Consider the following 18074-nt stretch of genomic DNA (forward strand, 5'->3'; position numbering starts at 1 on the left):
TCATATTTTCTGTGGCCATGTGTTGACATACCTATAATCCTAGCTACCTTACCTGGCAACTTGAGAAGGCCAATTGCTGAAATGTACCCTCTGACCTTTGCACACATGTGCATTTGCACACAGCCACACACGTGCGCACACACGGGCGCACTCCCTCAGGAGAGCAGAGGGAAGGAAAGGAAGCAGGCGGCTGCCTTTCAGCAGAGCATGTTGGTAGAGGAAGGCGTGACTGGGCTGAAAGGCCTAGCTTTGGGTCAGAGAGAAGGTGGTGTCTCTGTGGAAGAGCCTTGTTCGTTCCTTACTTTCCTGGAGCTGTGTTAATGGTATATAGTGCATTGCATGGACTGTGAACGATGCAATTAGTTGTAGATTAAGGATCTGATGTTCGTAGGGGCTGGAGATGGCTCAGTGATTAAGGGGACTGGCTGCTCTTCCAGAGGACCAGGGTCAATTCCCAGCCTTTAAATGGTAGCTCACAGCTGTCTGTAACTCCAGTTCCAGGGGTTCTGACACCCTCATATGTACACACAGACATACATGCAGTAGAACAACAATACACATAAAATATATAAATCATTAAAAAATTATGTAATGTTCTCAGATAAATAATTTGGTAGTCTATCAGATTTGGGAAAGTGTTTCCAAAGTATCCCTTCTTGTTGACTTTAAAATGTGGTATTGTAAGCCAGGTGTGGTGGCTCTCGGGAGGGAGGCAGAGGCAGTCAGATCTTTGTGAGTTCAAGGCCAGCCTGGTCTATGAAGGGAGGTCTAGGCCTAGAGTTCTAGGCCTGTCAGGGCTATGTAGTGAGACCCTGTCTTAAGAGAGAACAAAAAGAGCAGCGGTTTGAAGGCACTTTATCTTTCTAGAAACGTGTTAGGAATACAGTGGGGCACACACTTATATAACGGTCATGATATCACTATCTGCACATGTAATGGTTTTCTTTTTCAGTGCTAGGGATCAGATGTGGAACCTAGGCTTGTTACACAGGAGCTTTGCCACTGAAGCACATGCTCAGGCTCTGTTGACTTTGATCCTTGTAGAGACGGTCTTGAGTGTCTACCAATGGTGCCTTCTTACTCACTGTAGGCTTTTGTTGTTGTCATTGTTGTGTCCAGCTTGGGTGAATTGAGAAGAATATTATGAGGAGTCGTTTTGAAGGTGTCTGTTGTAAAATGTTGGTTTGTTTCTTTCTCAGTCACAAGCGCTCTCAATAATTAGTTGTAGACTAAGAATTTAAGGCTGTCTCCCTGAGGCAGTGTTAGTGTTTCAGAAGGGAGGAACAGAATTGAGCACACTGGTGCCCTGTCAACCTCTCCATGAACCAAGTGTAATCAAGACACATTTCATGATGTTTTATGTGTTACTTTCCATGTTTGTGCTGCTTCCTGAAAAGTGTGGTGTACAAGTCACTCAAGAAATACTTGCTTGGACTGGAGAGATGGCTCAGGGGTTAAGAGCTCTTCCAGAGGTCCTGAGTTTAAATACCAGCAACCGCATGGTGGCTCACAACCGTCTCTAATGGGATCTGATGCCCTCTTTTTGTGTGTCTGAAGACAGTGTACTCATATACATAAAATAAACAAATCTTTAAAAAGTATTTGCTTATAAATATCAAAATTTTAAATTTTAACAAAAATAAAGTAACAGATTTGAAGTGATTGTATTTCATTTATTTTAAGTTTTTAGAGAAAGGGTCTCACTATGTAGTCCTTGGTGACCTATAACTTATTTTATAGAGCAGGCTGGCTGTGACTCAAAGACCTGCCTGTCTCTGCCTACCAAGAGCTGGGATTAAAGGCATGCTCCGCTACACCTGTCCAGTTTTATTTTCGTATGACTAAACTTGATCAGTTTTCAATGCAGTGGTATTTTGCCTTTTCTATGTTTAAAACCTTTACTATTTTGCTAAAATATGGGCCCTATTTAAGAACTGCAGTTTGGATAACTACTAGAAAAAAATTAACATATATTGTTAAATTCATTGTAAAATCTAGGCTTTCGTGCTGTATCATGGAATACAATCACACACACACTTGTTTCTAATTACTGTTAGATATTTGATAACATATTTGCTATTGACAGCATATTTTCAAGGTCTAGGATGACCTTGGAGGAATAGTCCAGGGGTGAACGTGTGAGCACAGCAGTCAGAAGCATGCTTTCTGAGTAGTTAGAATATTTGAGGGATGCACACTTGTTGGTGTGCTCTTCAGCCGCTGTCTCGGGAGGGAGGTATGTGGATGCAGAAGGTGGCGTGGAGGGAGGGAGGGAGGCAAGCAGGAAGGCGGTGGGATAGGCTCTCGTTCTAAGTTCCTGCTTGTCTGCTTGGTGCCTCGTTCTTCCTTTTAGAGACTGAGCTCAGACTCAGCCTTCTGGTCCTTCTCCCCATCTCCTGAGGATTACAGGCGACACCACCAGGCCAGCTCTCCAGTGTCCTTATTAGCGCTAGAGTTTTACACTGTCCTTCGCACATTCTATTTAACTTTCGTGGTGCACTTAACAAATAGTTAAGTGTTGCCTTGGCAAATAATTAACTGTATGATATTTGCAGGCTTTTTTTTCTCCTTTTACATTTTTATTATGTTTTTATTCAGTTTTGTTTGTTTGGGCATGTGTGTGTACATGGAGGTCAGAGGACAGCTTGTGGGAGTCTGTTCTCTTTGTGGGTTCCAGTGCAGGGTCAGGGGCTTGACCGATTGAGCCCTCACCAGCCCGTGTTTCATGTTTTCTGACTAAGCCCCCCCTCCCCCCAGGCCGTTTTTGAGTTCTTCATCCTTCACCTTAGCCTCTCTAGTGCTGGGTTACAGGCATGCACCGCCCTGGAGAGCTTTGATTTTGTGGTGAGACTGCAAACCCATTTGATAAAAATGGATATAAATATGATTAAGATTTATAGTAGGTAGTATCAGATATGAAAATGTGTGTCTTCTAAGTTAAGATGTATTTCATAAAGCTTTACAAAGCCCAAAACATTTGTAAAGAAAATTAGGGTAAATTAGGATGTAATTTGTGCAGTGTTCGTGTTCTTCAAACCTATGGTAGTATAATAGTGCTGACACCCACCAAGTTACTGTGTGTTGGGGCTATAGCTCTCGCTTGGACAGTCCTCAGAATTACTCTACCAAGGAGATTCTGTTACCTCCCTTTACATGTAAGGGAACTGAGGCATGCATTTTACATGTCATGTGTTTATGATGTGCTCCCTTAAGCAAATGGTTAATCTTCCATTATGTGAAACTTTCCTGTTTTCCCAAAACCATTGCTTAATGCAGCATTTTAGACATAATTTAGACTATAATAACTATATATTGATTGTAAAATGTGTAATTTAAATAAGACACATTTGCTTGTAAATTTTAGTGCTGGAGTTTGGATATTTTTGTTATACTAAGAAGCTAGTAAATTTGTTTTCATATATGTGATTAAAGGAAATATGTATTAAAAATTGAAGCTATTTTTGTTTTTAAGTACTTTAAAAACTTACTACATTAAGAATGTGGTAGAGTGGCTAGAGAGATGGCTCAGTGGTTAAGAGCACTCCTTGTTCTTACCGGGGTCCCAGATTCAGTTCCTAGTACCCGTTCCTGTATTGGCTCCCAGCCATCTGTATCTGTAAAGTCCCAGGGGATGCAGCACCCTATTCTGACTTAACAGGCACCAGGCACTCATGTTGTACACAGACATTCAGTTGGCAAAACACTCCTGCACATAGAAAATAAATAAATAACCCTTTAAGAAATACGATGTGTGTGTGTGTGTGTGTGTGTGTGTGTGTGTGTGTGTGTGTGTGTGTGTGTGAAGGTGGTTGTGGGAGTTGGTTCTCTCCTTCCACAAGTGGCTTTCAGGTGATAAACCCAGGCTGTCAGGCTTGGCTGCTCATACTTTTACCTGCTGAGGTATTTCACTGGCCATATACTTCTTTTTTTTTTCCTAACTTTATTTTATGTGCATGGCCGTTTTGCTGATATGTATATCTGTGTATGGCATACCCACAGATGCGCCTGGCACACGTGGAAGCCAGGGGAGGGATTATGATTTCCCAGGTCTGCAGTTAGAGGCAGTTTGAACTGTCGTGTGGAAACTGAACCTGGGTTGTCTGTAAGAGCAGCCAGTGCTCTTAACCACTGAGCCAGCCCTTCAGCCTGCCCGGACAGTTTTAAAATAAGCCACTGTGCTTGCCGTAATATTGACACAATATTGAAATTTTACTCTGTAATTTGAGTTTTCTAAGTAATTATTGGGGCTGAAGCTAGTGGTTCGCACACTTGTCTAGCATAGGCACCAGACGGGGTTATATCCTCAACACTGGAAAAAAAGAGAAAAGCACAGGAAAGGAAATGAGTAAGAGTTTTGCTGACTTTATCTTTAGCATATCGTGTGACTGCCTTCTGTGCAGCCGCTTCAGCCTGGACATATTTGGGCCAGGCAGTTTTCTTCTCTCTCAGCCTCGGTATCCCTGCTAACATTACCTACTTAGGTTCCCCTCTAGCATTCTCATGCTCCCATTCCTTGTGTCTTCCAAATCAACATCCACAAGTTTTTGGGGGAGTTAGCATGGCCTTCTCCTTTACACTTTAGCTTTAAATATTCATGTGCCTTTTAAATATTTAGTGATTAGTCAGTAAACTAAAATAATTTACTTGATTTCAGATTATAATGCATTCTATTTTGAGTCAAGTTCAGTACTATGGCCCGTTCATTGATCACGTTCATGAGAATTACTGTCCTATCTGGGAACGTCACATGGAGCCTTAGGAAAGAGTCCACGGCAGCACTTGGAAAGCATAGGCAAACGTCGTTCTTCCATGCCCTAAAAATGCATTGTAGTCCTCCCCTCCTGCAAACAGGGAGACACACAAAAGACACTTAACCAATGTCTGCATTCCTCCTTTAGTCTCACAGAAATATGACTGAAAAATCACTTCCTGAAGCATGATATTAAGTGCCTGGTAATCATTTGTGGTAAGTGAAATATATGTAAAATAAACCAATGTATGGATAATAGAAAATATATAGCTTAGAATATATGGTACTTACTTAGTACAAGAAACCAATTGCTGTATAACTGTGAATGTGACAGTCGCCTGTGTGTCTCCATCTATTATAAACTACCCAAAATAGTTTGATGAATGGGCAATATTAATATTCACAAGCTTAACTTCATAGCTCAGCAGTTTTAAAGTCCTCTTGGGAGTAGGAGCTTCTGATATTCCTGTGTTCGGACTACAGGGTTAGCATTCATAGTTCACTAGAAAATAGAGAGGTGGGCAGGAGAGACTCCCGATGATTCCCTGGTGCCCATCCTCAGGTCCCACTGAAGGTCAGTTTAGTTTGTTTCCCATTGTACAGATGAGCAAGTTGAACAGTAGAGAGACACGTGTGGTTCAGACCTATTCGTGTCTCATTCTCAGGCCAGGCTCCCTGCAGAATTTCACCCTTTATTATAAACTGAAAACAGTGTGCTGTGGATTACATACACTTTGGTCCTTTCCATCCTTCGCCTTTTGCGGGACTTTTCTTTTTGTACTCTGTTGTTTCGTCTGCACGGAAGTTATGAACACTCCTCTCAGAAAGCAAAGAATTGAGTCTTAAGCCTCCCTCTCCCCGCAAGTCCAAGTCGTTAGCTCTCGTGTGTGTTACCAGTTGTTGCGGTTAATCTGGGTCTGTGCCTTCCTCCTCTTCTCTCCTTATCCTTCCTCCTCCTCCCTCCTCCTCTTCTCTCCTCAGCCTTCCTCCCTCTCCTTCCTCCTCTTCTCTCATCCTTCCTCTTCCTCCCTGCTCCTCTTCTTTCCTCAACCTTCCTCCCCCTCCGCCCTCCTCTTCTCTCATCGTCCTTCCTCCCCTTCCCTCCTCCCACTCTTCTTTTCGCACTTTGGTTTCAGTGTGGTTACAGCATTTTAAAATAAGTCAATTCATTTCCGTTTACTTCAACTTAGGTTTTTCCCTCTTCTCATTTTATTTAAAAAAAAAAAAAAGTTGAAGCAGGATATCACTAAGTAGCTGAGGCTGGCCTTAAACTCATGGTTCAACCTGAGAGTGCTGGGACTTTAGGTGTGGGGCACCACACTCAGCTTTAGGTGTTCTTATTTTCCCCCTTTTACTTAAGAGTTAACATAGCGTTTATCTTCTGATGGTGCAGAGCGCTTGCCAGTGATGGAAAGAGTACAGTGGCAGAGGGCTCAGGGAGAGGTGTGGTCTTGCTTTCTATTCCTTCTTTCCCCATTCTTTTTCCCTTTTACTTGTGTCCTTTTTAAAATGGCAAGTAAATATAATATAGGGGATGAACTTATTTAACTTAAAGCAATTTTAGGAGCCTGGGAGATGATTTCGACAATAAAGTGTTGGGTGTGTTGCACAGCCTGGTGAGGTCATGTACACCTGCCATCCTAGTGTATGGCAGGAGGAAAAGGGTCAGAGTCCAAGGGCATATTTGGCTACATAGAAGGTTGGGGACAGGCCAACTGCATGAGAATCTGTATCAAGCAAAAACCATATCAAAGCAAGAGGAAAAAGAGCACTGATATCCCTGAGTACCTTCTAAACAATTAAAAGGGGATCCGGAAGAGCTCTGAGTTTATTACATTTTCTTATAGTTCCTCAAAAAGATATGGTCCATGTGCTCTGAAAAAAGATAGACATTTGGCTAGACATCATTCCATTTCTAAATGGTACAGGGCCATCTTCAGGAATTAGTTTTTGGAGCATATCTTTGGTGTACATTCTTCACTGGATCTTAGAGGGTAGAAAAAGTGTAATGAGTGAGGTTAGCGACTTCTAATACAAGACAGCCTTGAAGGGTTGAAATTATTTCCTGAGGTGTACATTAAACTGGGCATGCTGATGCAAACATTTAATCCCAGCACAGGAGGCAGAGGCTAGTGGATCTCTGAGTCTGAGACCAGTCTGATTGACATACTGAGTTCCAGGCCAGCCAGAGCTATATGGAGAGACTGTCTTGGTAAAAAATGAAGGTGCGGGGAGGGGTTACCGTTGTTATAGAGGACCCAGGTTCTGTGTTAACACCCACATCAGAGGCTCCTAACTACTTATAACTCTTCCAGGCATCTGCATATACATCAAGCGCGCGCGCACACACACACACACACACACACACACACACACACACACACACACACACACACACACCTTAAAACAAATCTTAAAAAAAAAAATAAAATTTTGGAGGCACTGGTAAGGTGGTGTAATAGTTAAGAACACTGATTGCTTTTCCAGAGGACCTGGGTTTGATTCCCAACACTCACATGATGGGAACCAACCCTTGTAATTTGAGTTCCAGTGGATCTGACACCTCTTCTGCTCTTCCAGCACCAGGCAAACACATGGGACCCACACATGCAGATAAAATAATAAAACAGAACACTCAGCAAGCTATACTTCCAAAGATTTCTGGAGATAAATAGCTTTGCCTGGTAAAAAAGATGATTAGAGAATAAATATCTAAATGTGCCTTGTAGCCACATATGCAAAACGTTTCTCTTAGTTCATGTATGCCATAGGACAGTTGATAATCAAGTCCGAAAGCTAAGCATATGAGAAATTAGCTACATAGGACTGAGCATGTAGCTGTTTAGCGAGAGCTTGCCTAGTGTGTGAAGTCCTGGACCCGTGCCACATAAACTGGACATACTGATGCTTGCCTGTAACCCAGCACTCAGGAAGATCAGAACGGAGGTCATGCTTAGCTACATAGCAGGTTTGAGACAAGCCTGGACTAGATGAGACAGTCTCCAAAAATTAAATTTGGAAGTTTTATATATTGAGAGTGTGTTATAGTCTAGTACAGTGCACTATGAAATAAGCGATAAGGAGCTATTTCTTGGAAGTATCTGCTCTTAATATATAAGGGGGGCATTTTTGTGTTCCAGAGTGTAAAATAACTAACCTCTTCAAGCAGGGGAGTGCTTTTTCCTACTGAGTCTAAGATGCCGAGCAGAGCATCATATGGGCTTTCTGGTCCACTGACATTTCCTCACCCAACTGTGTAAACACAACCAGGAGAACTAATAACAGGTTCAGTGTATCTGGTTTTATGTTGAGGTCTTTGATCCCTTTGGAGTTGTTTTGTGGAGGGTGTTAGGTATGGGTTTATTTGCATTCTTTTACATGCAGGCATCCAGTTTGACCAGCACCATTTGTTTGAAGATGATGTCTTTTTTCCAGTGTGTATTTCTGGCTTTTTTTTTTTTTTTTTTTTTTATTATTGTTAAAGCTGGAGAAACCAGAGCACCTGTGGTCAGTTCCTGCCCTGGCCCTTTGTATATTTAATGTTATTTAATATTTTAAAATTTTGAAAAATTATTTTGTTTTATGTGTATGGAGATTTTGCCTACATATGTGCCTGTGTACCACATGTGCAGGCCTGGTGCCCAGGGAGGCCAGCGGAGGCCATTAGCTCCCCTGGAACTGGAGGCACAGGGGGCTGTGAATTGCCTGCCATGTGGATGCTGGGAAATGAACCAGGGTTCTCAAGAGGGGCAGCATCAAGATGGAGCCATCTCGCCAGCCCGTTGTTAACGTCTTTGGGGTTTTTGTTATTTATTTATTTATTTATTTATTTATTTATTTATTTATTTATTTATTTATTTATGTTCTTTTGAGACAGGTTCTCTGTGTAACAGGACTAGCTATCCTAGAACCAGCTTTGTAGACAAGGCTGGCCTCAAAGTCTCAGAGATTCACCTGCCTTTGCCTCCTGAGTACTGGGATTAAAGGTGTGCACCACCATGTCTGGCCGAAATGTCTAACATCTTAATGACTCAGTTTCTTCACTTAAATTTTTAAAGTTACATTTGTGTGCGTGCATGTCTGTGTGCTGTAGAGTGAGTGTGGAGGTGAGGGATGAGTAACAACTTGATTCTCATCTTCCACCTTGTGGGCACCAGAATTTGAACTCAGGTTCTCACAAACCTGAGCTATCTAACCAGCCCAGTTTCTCACCTTTAGGATGAAGGGTATAATCATACATATTTCAGAAACCTGTAAGCTGAGATGAAGTCTATAAAGCACTTTAAAATAATACTTGACAGACGTGTAGCTGATAGACAGCAGCCATTGTCACAGTGCGAAGAATCGGGGAACACACATTAAAGAATGGCTGTCTACGTGGAGACATCAGGGAGTCTTTCTTAGTTCCCTTTGACCTTCATGTGTTAGTTGGCAGTCTGTATCAGAGGACCTGACCCAGGCTAGGTAGCGAGGATTTAGCTCACAGTTTTGAAGGCTCAAGGTCCAGGTGGCTCAGGATTGATCCTTGGTCGCATCAGCAGGTGGCAAATGGCAGAGGGCAATGGCAGGAGAACATATTGGGAGCAAACAAGTGGTTGTATCATGAGCCGGGAACAGGAGAGAGTGGGAGTGAGACCAAGACTGAGAGTCCTGACATCCCAAAGGACCTAAGACCCTGTCATAGGAGTCACAGGACAGAGGCCTGATTCAGCCATCACCCCAGGAGTTACATGGAGGAAATAGCAGTGGGAAGGTGGGGTGGGAACGGAAGCAGTGTGACCATATGACACGGACAGGAGATCAACATTCAGCAGGAAGAATTAGTTAGCTCAGAGCTAAGAGGGAAGCATTAGGTAAGGAGCCTGTCATACTGTGATCTGATTGGTCCTTTTCTCAGTTCTAGATTTTCCAGGTTCTAGAAAAGTCAGTAGAGAGTGGTCCCCTGATTTGCTGAGGGTTGGGTGGTGGGGTGGGGATGGGGATAAGGGGAGAGAGGCATTCTTACCACACAGGATCTGTTCTTGAACTCTGTCTAAGGTGACCAGAACTTTGTAGATGCTGCTGCAGGACACGCAAACCTGATGTAAGAACTGACCTTTGAGTGTCCTTGCAAATCTTGAAAATACTTTACCTTTATCTTGGTGCCTTTAGTCTGGAAGCGAGCTGAGATAAGAATAGATATATTTAGGGTTAACCAACCTTGAAGTATCAGCCTCTGTGCAGGTACTTCTTAAATGATTAACGTGCTGCGTGTAGATTTGAGCAGGGATCTCAACTGGAATTTGAATGAGACCAGATGCAAAATGAAAGCCCAGGGTTTTTCCTGTTCTTAGCTGTCTGTTGTGACATTTGCAGGAGAGACAGACAGACAGACAGACAGACAGAGAGAGAGAGAGAGAGAGAGAGAGAGAGAGAGAGATTGATTTTATTTTAAAGATTTTATTTTATTTTATTTCTCTGTGTAGCCCTGGATGTCTTGAAACTCTCTCGTAGACCAGGCTGTCCTCAAACTCAGAGATTCACCTGCCTCTGCCTCCTGAGTGCTGGGATTCAAGGCCTGTGCCACTACTGCCTGGCTTCGGTCTCACCTTTTTTTTCTTTTTTTCCTCGGAGCTGGGGATCGAACCCAGGGCCTTATGCTTGCTAGGCAAGCGCTCTACCACTGAGCTAAATCCCCAACTCCTAGGTCTCACCCCTCTTTATGCCTCTGTATCACACCATCTTGGGGACCAAACTTTTATTCACAGGGTTCTTTGTAGGGGGAATATTCATTTTGCAGGCTACAGTACTAGGCCATCAAAGGAAGTAGGAGTTTGGTTGGTGGAAGAGCTAGGCGTTCTGGAGCTTGGGCTGGCGGAGATGGGAGGAAGATCGGTGTTCTCAGCAGCAGCAGCTCTGTGGTCAGTCTGGCAGAGCCACTCCACAGGGTGAGATGTGCTTATGTGGATAGCAGGCAGGTTTTCTTCCTATGGAATTGTTCTTGTGGTTGTTTGTGGTTGTTCTTGAAATTGCGTTAAATTCTTAATATGAGGTATTGTATTTTTGTGACAGTGATTGGTGATTTTGGTCTCCATGAACTTAGACATTCCTAGTCCTGACACAGAAAACACAGCTGTCGGGACCAGGGCCCAAGAACATAGATTTAGCATACCCCAAATACCACGTTCCAATGTGGTAACAGTTTCACGAAGCCTTTATAGTAAAACAGCAAAGAATATCATAAATGGAGACACATCAGATACATTGGTGAATTGAAAGCACTAGATTACAGCAAAGCGGGGGCAGTCTCTTCTGAAGGCTCCAGATGTTGTCTGCTGATACGCCTCGTCTCTGGGTTGGTGAGATTGAATGTTCTCTGTACATTCCAGTGCACTTACGTAATAGTTAGGGTGTTAAGTGAAACAGGTGGGCAATGAGTGACTATTTAGGGGCTTAGAGAGCTCAAGATAGTTTGGCTCCCAGCTGTAACAATTCAGTTCTCTACAGTCTCAGGGCTTTCAAAGCATTTCTTTATTATAATTATTGTGTACATTGTGCATGCATGGGCGAGAGGCACACTCATGCCACTGCAGATGTGAACATTAGAGGACAGTGCTGTGAGAAGTTCTCTCCACCACCTTTGGAGGATCCAGTCATTGAGCTCAGGCCATGAGGTGGTGGAAGTGCCTTACCTGCTGAGCCATCTTGCAGCCTCCCCCCCACCCCCCTCCCTGTGACAGGGTTCTCTGTGTAGCTTTGGCTGTCCTGAAACTCACTCTGTAGACCATACTGGCCTGTAACCTGGAGATCCTTCTGCCTCTGCCTCTCACGTGCTAAGATTAAAGGCCTGTGGCACCACTCAGCTCAGTAATTAATTTTTGAAGAGTAGCTAGGTAAAATTAGAAATTTTTGTTTGGGAGAAGGGATTGTTTTCAGGTTTCAGAAACATCTCTTAAGAAATAGGTTTGTAGTTTATTATAATCATTATTGTTTGCAATACCAAGCATAGAAGAAGTTCATGTTTCTTGTTCTGTGTGGCACACAGGGTAACATAGTTTTTAAAGGATTTTATTTTAGGGTCTAGAGAAATGGCTTAGCAGTTGAGAGCACTGTGCTCCTTCTGAGGGCATTAGTTCAGTTTCTAGCACCCGTATCAGGCAGCTCCCAACTGTAACTCCAGCTAGAGGGATCTGCTTCCCCTCCCTCTTCTGGGCTGTGCAGACAGACAGACAGACAGATAGACACTATTATTTATTTATAATTTGTTTTATTTATGCTTTCTTAGGTTTGTATGTGAGTGTGGTATGTGCGTGCGTGCGTGCGTGTGAGGGTGCTGGATTTCTTGGATACAGAGCTACAGCTCTTGGTGAGCTGCACTGTAGGTGCTGGGATCCGAACTTCAGTCGTCATGGCAGAGCAGTAAGTGCTCTCCGTCACTGAGCCATCTCTCCTCCACTCCCCTCTCGTGTGCACTCTATAGGGAATTCACTGCTAGATCAGCTTGTTTTAAATGTAAATTTACCAATAAAATGTCTTGTTGAATTATCTGAAGCATTATGTTAAAAAGCAGAGATGAACTTAAAAATGAAAATAGGAAGGTCTTCCACAGATATCCCCTAAGAGATGCTTCATTACAAAAACTGTTGATTGCAAGCCATGGGAACAAATCAAACACGTGGTACACAAGCTTGACCACTGAGCTGGGGTGTATCCTGTCTTTAATACTTCCAAAGCTTAGAAAAAAATGCTTTTTAGAAAAAGAAATCATAGTCTTAATCATAGTTCAGTGTTTATTCTTTTATGGTTTCTAGCACTTTCAGAATATAGATTTCATTTTTCTGACTTCCTACAGGTAGGTAAACATGTGGAAGGACAAGAGGTGCTTCTAGAGTTAAGTCAGAGTTTTAAATAGTTGAGTTTTAAAGTTACCCAGAGAATATCAAAATCAGTTTCTAAATGGGATTGTATAATTTCCTTCCTCAGAAAATTTAAAAACACTATATGTCAGAATTTATTTCAGAAATGGTTTGGGTTGGTTTTTAATGCTGGGAGTAGCCAGGTGATTTAAGGGGAGTAGTATGACTTTGACCATTGTTATTTGCGTGGTGACTGACATCTGCTGCTGTGTGAGCTGCTGTTAGAGGGTCCTCTCAATTCTACCTTTGTGTAGCTCGGTTGATAGCACAGTATTATTTCTTCTCTCTGATAGGGTCTACAGCGAACCAGATGTGGTAGGGAATGGGTTTGCATAGTGCCTGGAAGGAAAACAGTGGTATAGACACATTCTCATCCATTAGACAGCTAGTAAGGACCAGACTTCAGCAGTGTACAGGAATATGACATTCTAATCTGTGCTCCCACATTGTAGACTTAGTAGTAGAGAGGTCAGAAGAACAGTGATAGGCACTCGGCCCGGGTTAAAATAGGTTCCATCTCTGAGCTCTTTTGCATTTAGTTTGCTGTTGTGTTTTTAATACTCTGTATCCGCTAGGTTGTCCGTAGGGCCCATTAGCTTACACTAAAATAATGTAACTGTGGTCTCTTTCAGATTCACCAAAAACTTATCTCCTGACAAAATAAACCTAAGCACCCTTAAAGGAGAAGGTGAACTGAAGAACCTGGAACTGGATGAGGAGGTGCTCCAGAACATGCTGGATTTGCCCACCTGGCTGGCCATCAACAGAGTGTTTTGTAATAAAGCATCCATCAGGGTAAGACTTGGGGGTCTGAGGAGACTTCCTGCTCTTAGTTTTTGTTTCATTGTTATCTTCTAAAATGCTCAGCTTCAGATCATGCTATAAAGAAACATTGCGTTCTTATTATTTACTGAGAAAATAGCTATGTGGATGTTTCTCATCCCTTATAGTTGAAGTAACATAGTAATAACTTACATTTACATTTTTTAAAAACAATTTTATTGATAGTTTAATACAATTAATTTGTTATAAATTAACTGTTTTACTTTGGCATATATTCAATGATAGTTTCTCCCCTTATGTTTTATTGTCAAATGAAATGTTTTAAATTTGTAATGCTTTATTTTAAAAGCATACATTAAGAATTGTCATTTATAATTGTAGACATCCTATTTTAGAGTTTTAACCTTTTCATTTATTCCTTTGTTATTTTGAGAAAGTTAGGGATTTCTATTTACTTTATTATTATTAAATTATTATTCTTATTATTCTACTGATTTTTGTTTCTTATCTTATGTAAGTTCTTAAATCTCAAAACTTCTTACTGCCAAATACCAGGTTTAGATTGAGAGGTTGCTTGGGAGAGACAGTGCATATTAATATTTTTTATAAAAATGAAGTTTGGGTTTCCTTTAGAGAAGGGTACTGTATCCTTTGGTGTTCATAGTTAATTTGTGTCTATGACCCAAGTATCAGCAATGACTTGACTGGGTATATGAACATTGTGTCTGTGATGTAGCTGGCCTTTTCTATCAATGGTTTACTTTGAATTTACTTTTAAGGAGCTGAAAATATGATGGTTGGAATTCTAAAGTTAAACAAACACAGATTGATTATGCTTTGCCGATAATTCTTAGATTATAAACATATTTTAAGGACTGGTAAAAAGATGTAACTAGCAGAACTTGAAATTCTCTAGTCAACTATTTTCTTACATAACATAGATACCTTGATTTCAATAGTATTAATAATTCCAATTTATTATTTCACAATCTGAGAGAGATGTATAGTATATAAAGTATAATGTTAAGTTGCTATCTTTTAAATGCAAAGATGTCTGTTGATTACTATTTCATATTAAGCTTTAATAATTCACTTTAAAGAAAAATTTATTTGTAGATTCCGTGGACAAAGCTGAAAACACACCCCATCTGTTTGGTGAGTACTGAAAACTGTTTCAAAAGTAATGATTTAAGTATGTAGATTAACTGTAATATTCTGTAGAAATTAATATTTTGTTTCTTGGATTTTCCATTTGTTAACTTTCACTTTATTTTTATTGGACCTAGTTTTTTCAGCTGTTATGTAAGAAACTTGAACTTTAAATTAAGAGGAATTAATTTAATTTCTTTTAATTAATAAGAAATTTAATTTCTTTTAATTTAAATTTAATTAAGACTTTCTATGTTTTTGCTTCTATTGGTCTCACAAGTTTAGTAATATGTTCTGTAATGAACTTCATGGCTTAAAGCTTCTCAGTTAACCCTTTGTTCTTTAGTTTAAGTTTTATATTGTGTGTGTGTGTGTGTGTGTGTGTGTGTGTGTCTGTGCTCATGTGCGCGCACACACACCGTGGCGGGTATAAGGAAGTTAAAGGCACCTTGCAGGGGTCTTTCCTCCTGCCATGTTTCTGCGAGTTCCAGCTCGGGGACTTAGGTTTCGGTTACCCACCTCTTGCAACGTGTGCCTTTACCTGAGCTATTTCACCAGCCTGGACTATTTAATGATTTGTGGTTCTCCATGTTGAGCTTATTCTACCCTTAGCCTCATTCCATAAATATTCTTTATAAAATCACCTGTTTTCTTTTTGGTTTCTCTGTGTGTAGCCTCTTTTCTGGAATTCCTTAGACCAGGCTGGCCTCAAACTCACCAGAGATCTGCTTGCCTCTGCTGGGATTAAAGGCTTGTGTCACCACTGCCTAGCCAAGACTATCCTTGTTCTTGACTCTAGTTATTATTGAATAAGATACGTCCTAAACCAGAAATCCCTCTCTCTTAATTGTTTCCACCCCCAAATCCTGAGAAAGCCTCAAACACAGAAAATGTAACACTGCATATTACCTTCCCATCATAACTTGTTCCACCCTCTATACTCATCTCTGCCATTGCTGTTCCTCCAAGCTCCACCCAGTGCTCCAAGCTCCACCCAGTTCTCCAAGCTGGGCACTGCAGTTACTGTCAGCTCTGACTAAATCTCTGGAATCTGTGATAGGTTTGCTTCCGCATCTCTCTCCTGAAACTGTCACCACCTTCTCAGTGCCCATCCTGCCTCCATTCTCTTTCCTTTTCTGAAACGAAAGCAGAATTATTAGTAAATATTCTTATAAATCAGAAATCTGATTAGTCTCCAGCGATATTGACTGCCAACTTGACTAAAATTATCTGTTTTTTTGATCTTAAGAAATTTATATTTTAACAGAGGTTAACTGATCCCACAATAAAATGAGATAATTTTAGGTAATGATAAATGCTTACTTAAAGTGAAGACATTCTGAATTTGTGGATACAGTCACTGTTAAAGACATTACATCTATCTTCAAGAAAAAAGCCATTTGGAGAAGAACTTTTCCTGCTATGGAGTGTTTCCCTCGCTCTCTCCATAATGCGCTTACTTTTATGTCTCACATCTTGGGTTTCGACATAAGACTTTTAGATGTGGTTCAGTTCCATTAATAAATATATTTATATATATATAAAATTTATCAATAATACAATAATAAGGGATTAGAGATAATGCTTCATTAAATCCAGTGACCTAATCAGTTAACGGCTGCTTCTGTATTTTCTCCCCTATTCATGGAATGTATATGTAATTTCCCCCAGTAGATCAGTGCCCCAGTGTCGGACTGGATGCTCTGTTTTCCTTTTCAGGAGTTTTATAATTGTTAGCTTCCATCCTACATAAGTGAAAGACAAAGTGCACGTCACACTTAGACAGTTTGCACCGTCTCTGCTCATTTACTTTCTCATTAGTCCCTAGATAAAGTAATAATGGAGATGAGTACTTGTGAAGAGCCACGAGCCCCTAACGGTCCATCCCCAATTGCAACGGCTTCAGGACAGAGGTAAGCCGTGCTGTGCTTGTGTGGCTGCTACGGGCTCTTCCGTCTGTGGGAGGCTCTCTTACCTGCAGCTGCAGGGTGGGAAGATAGAGAGTCCTTTCACCTCACATACCCTCTGCTCAGACCGCCTCTTCATTACACTCTCCACATTCAGTGAGGAGCAGGTTAATTTTAAGTTCCATTCCTCTGGATTATCGAATTGTTAAATAGTAATGAGTAGCCAAGAGCAGTGCAGAAGAGCTTAGGTGTTCTATAAATCAGATCTTCTTTTCATTTTTCATTACAATAGCTGTCTGTGCTCTCATTTTCCATGTATTCAGTTCACTGTGAATAGAGACAGTCTAAAAATACTAGATGACAAGTTCTGGAAATAATTGAGAAATTTGGAAATTTATGCCATTGTGAGTGTCATGAAAGACTGGAATTTAGCTGGACATGGAACCCATTCTTTTGTTCAGGGTCTTCACACTATAGGCTGCTGCTGGGCAGTCAGTCAGCTGCTGCCTGGGGTCTCTGATCATTTGTCGGGATCACATTGTTCAAGTAACTTCCATACACAATGCTCATAAAAATCACAGCATAGATGCTGTAGGCTTTATTTAATCTGTCATGTAGGCCCCTATTTTCTTACATTATCATGAGAAGGGCATGTTTAGCCTAAGATGTTTTGATGTAACTGGGGATGTAACTTAGCTGATAGAGTACTTAACTTAGCACATTCGAAGCCCTGAGTTTGTGCAGCACTACTCCCAAGCAGATGTGAGGTAAGACTGAAGTCCAGCCTGCAGGAAGTAGAGCTGAAGGATAAGAGTTCAAGATTTCTCTTGGCCTCTTGTTTGAGATCCTGTTTCAAAATGAAAAATCTTAAGAACACTGATGTCTCATAACTTTTTACAGTGTATAGTTCCACTTGCTCTATATTATTATTTTCTGCTAGCTTCTTGTCAATTAACAATTAACAGGTAATTAATTTAATTGTTAATTCTTATCAATTAAACTCCACTATAAGTATATATGTACAGAAAAATAATATTATACAGTCTGATAGAATCTGTGATTTTCAGGCAACCACTAGAGTCTTGGAACATTAATGTTTCTCTGCACCTCACTTCCTAGGCATCAATGTACTTCTGTCATTCTTAAAAGTTAACTGCTGTCTTGGGAAAGTATAGAAGTATAAAATGTCAGTTTCAAAACACGTCACATTCCACAAGTTAGATCTGGATAAATAAAATCAGGTGCTAGGAAGAGGTCTCATGCGGACTCTCTTACAGAAGCCACCCAGGAAAGGTTATAGCAAGGAAGTGAGTCTCCTGGAGACGCTCACGTTTCCATGACTGCCGTGGGTGCACTCTGGAGAGGCACAGCCCCAGAGACTTCATCTCAGGACTGCTTCTCACTGCTGCTCCGCCTTTCCTGCCAATGCTAGGATGCCACTAGCCTAATGGTGCCTATTGGGCAGGTTTTCTGCAGATCAGCATGAAGATGAGCTTTAGAAATTAGTGCTATTTAGAGGAATTAATTACTTTATTGCATTCCTGATTTGATTCAAATAATTTTAAGAAGAAAGTCTAAGGAGATGTCTTT

General features: G+C 41.1%; 1 protein-coding gene across 3 annotated transcripts in view; it reads left to right on the forward strand.

Moving 5' to 3' along the window:
* Positions 1-18074, forward strand: part of LOC116907933 (UHRF1-binding protein 1-like) — a 58381-nt gene that overhangs the window by 14585 nt on the left and 25722 nt on the right. For 2 of the 3 annotated variants that reach the window (XM_032911160.1, XM_032911152.1), the window contains 3 exons: positions 13278-13440; positions 14545-14583; positions 16399-16490. In XM_032911160.1, the coding sequence (XP_032767051.1) occupies positions 13378-13440; positions 14545-14583; positions 16399-16490 (194 nt within the window). In that variant the 5' untranslated portion in view covers positions 13278-13377. Of the gene's footprint in view, positions 1-13277; positions 13441-14528; positions 14584-16398; positions 16491-18074 lie in introns of all 3 variants that reach the window. The other variant, XM_032911166.1, reaches the window with a different exon arrangement.

Source organism: Rattus rattus, chromosome 1 (assembly GCF_011064425.1).
Source record: "Rattus rattus isolate New Zealand chromosome 1, Rrattus_CSIRO_v1, whole genome shotgun sequence".
NCBI lineage: Eukaryota > Metazoa > Chordata > Mammalia > Rodentia > Muridae > Rattus > Rattus rattus.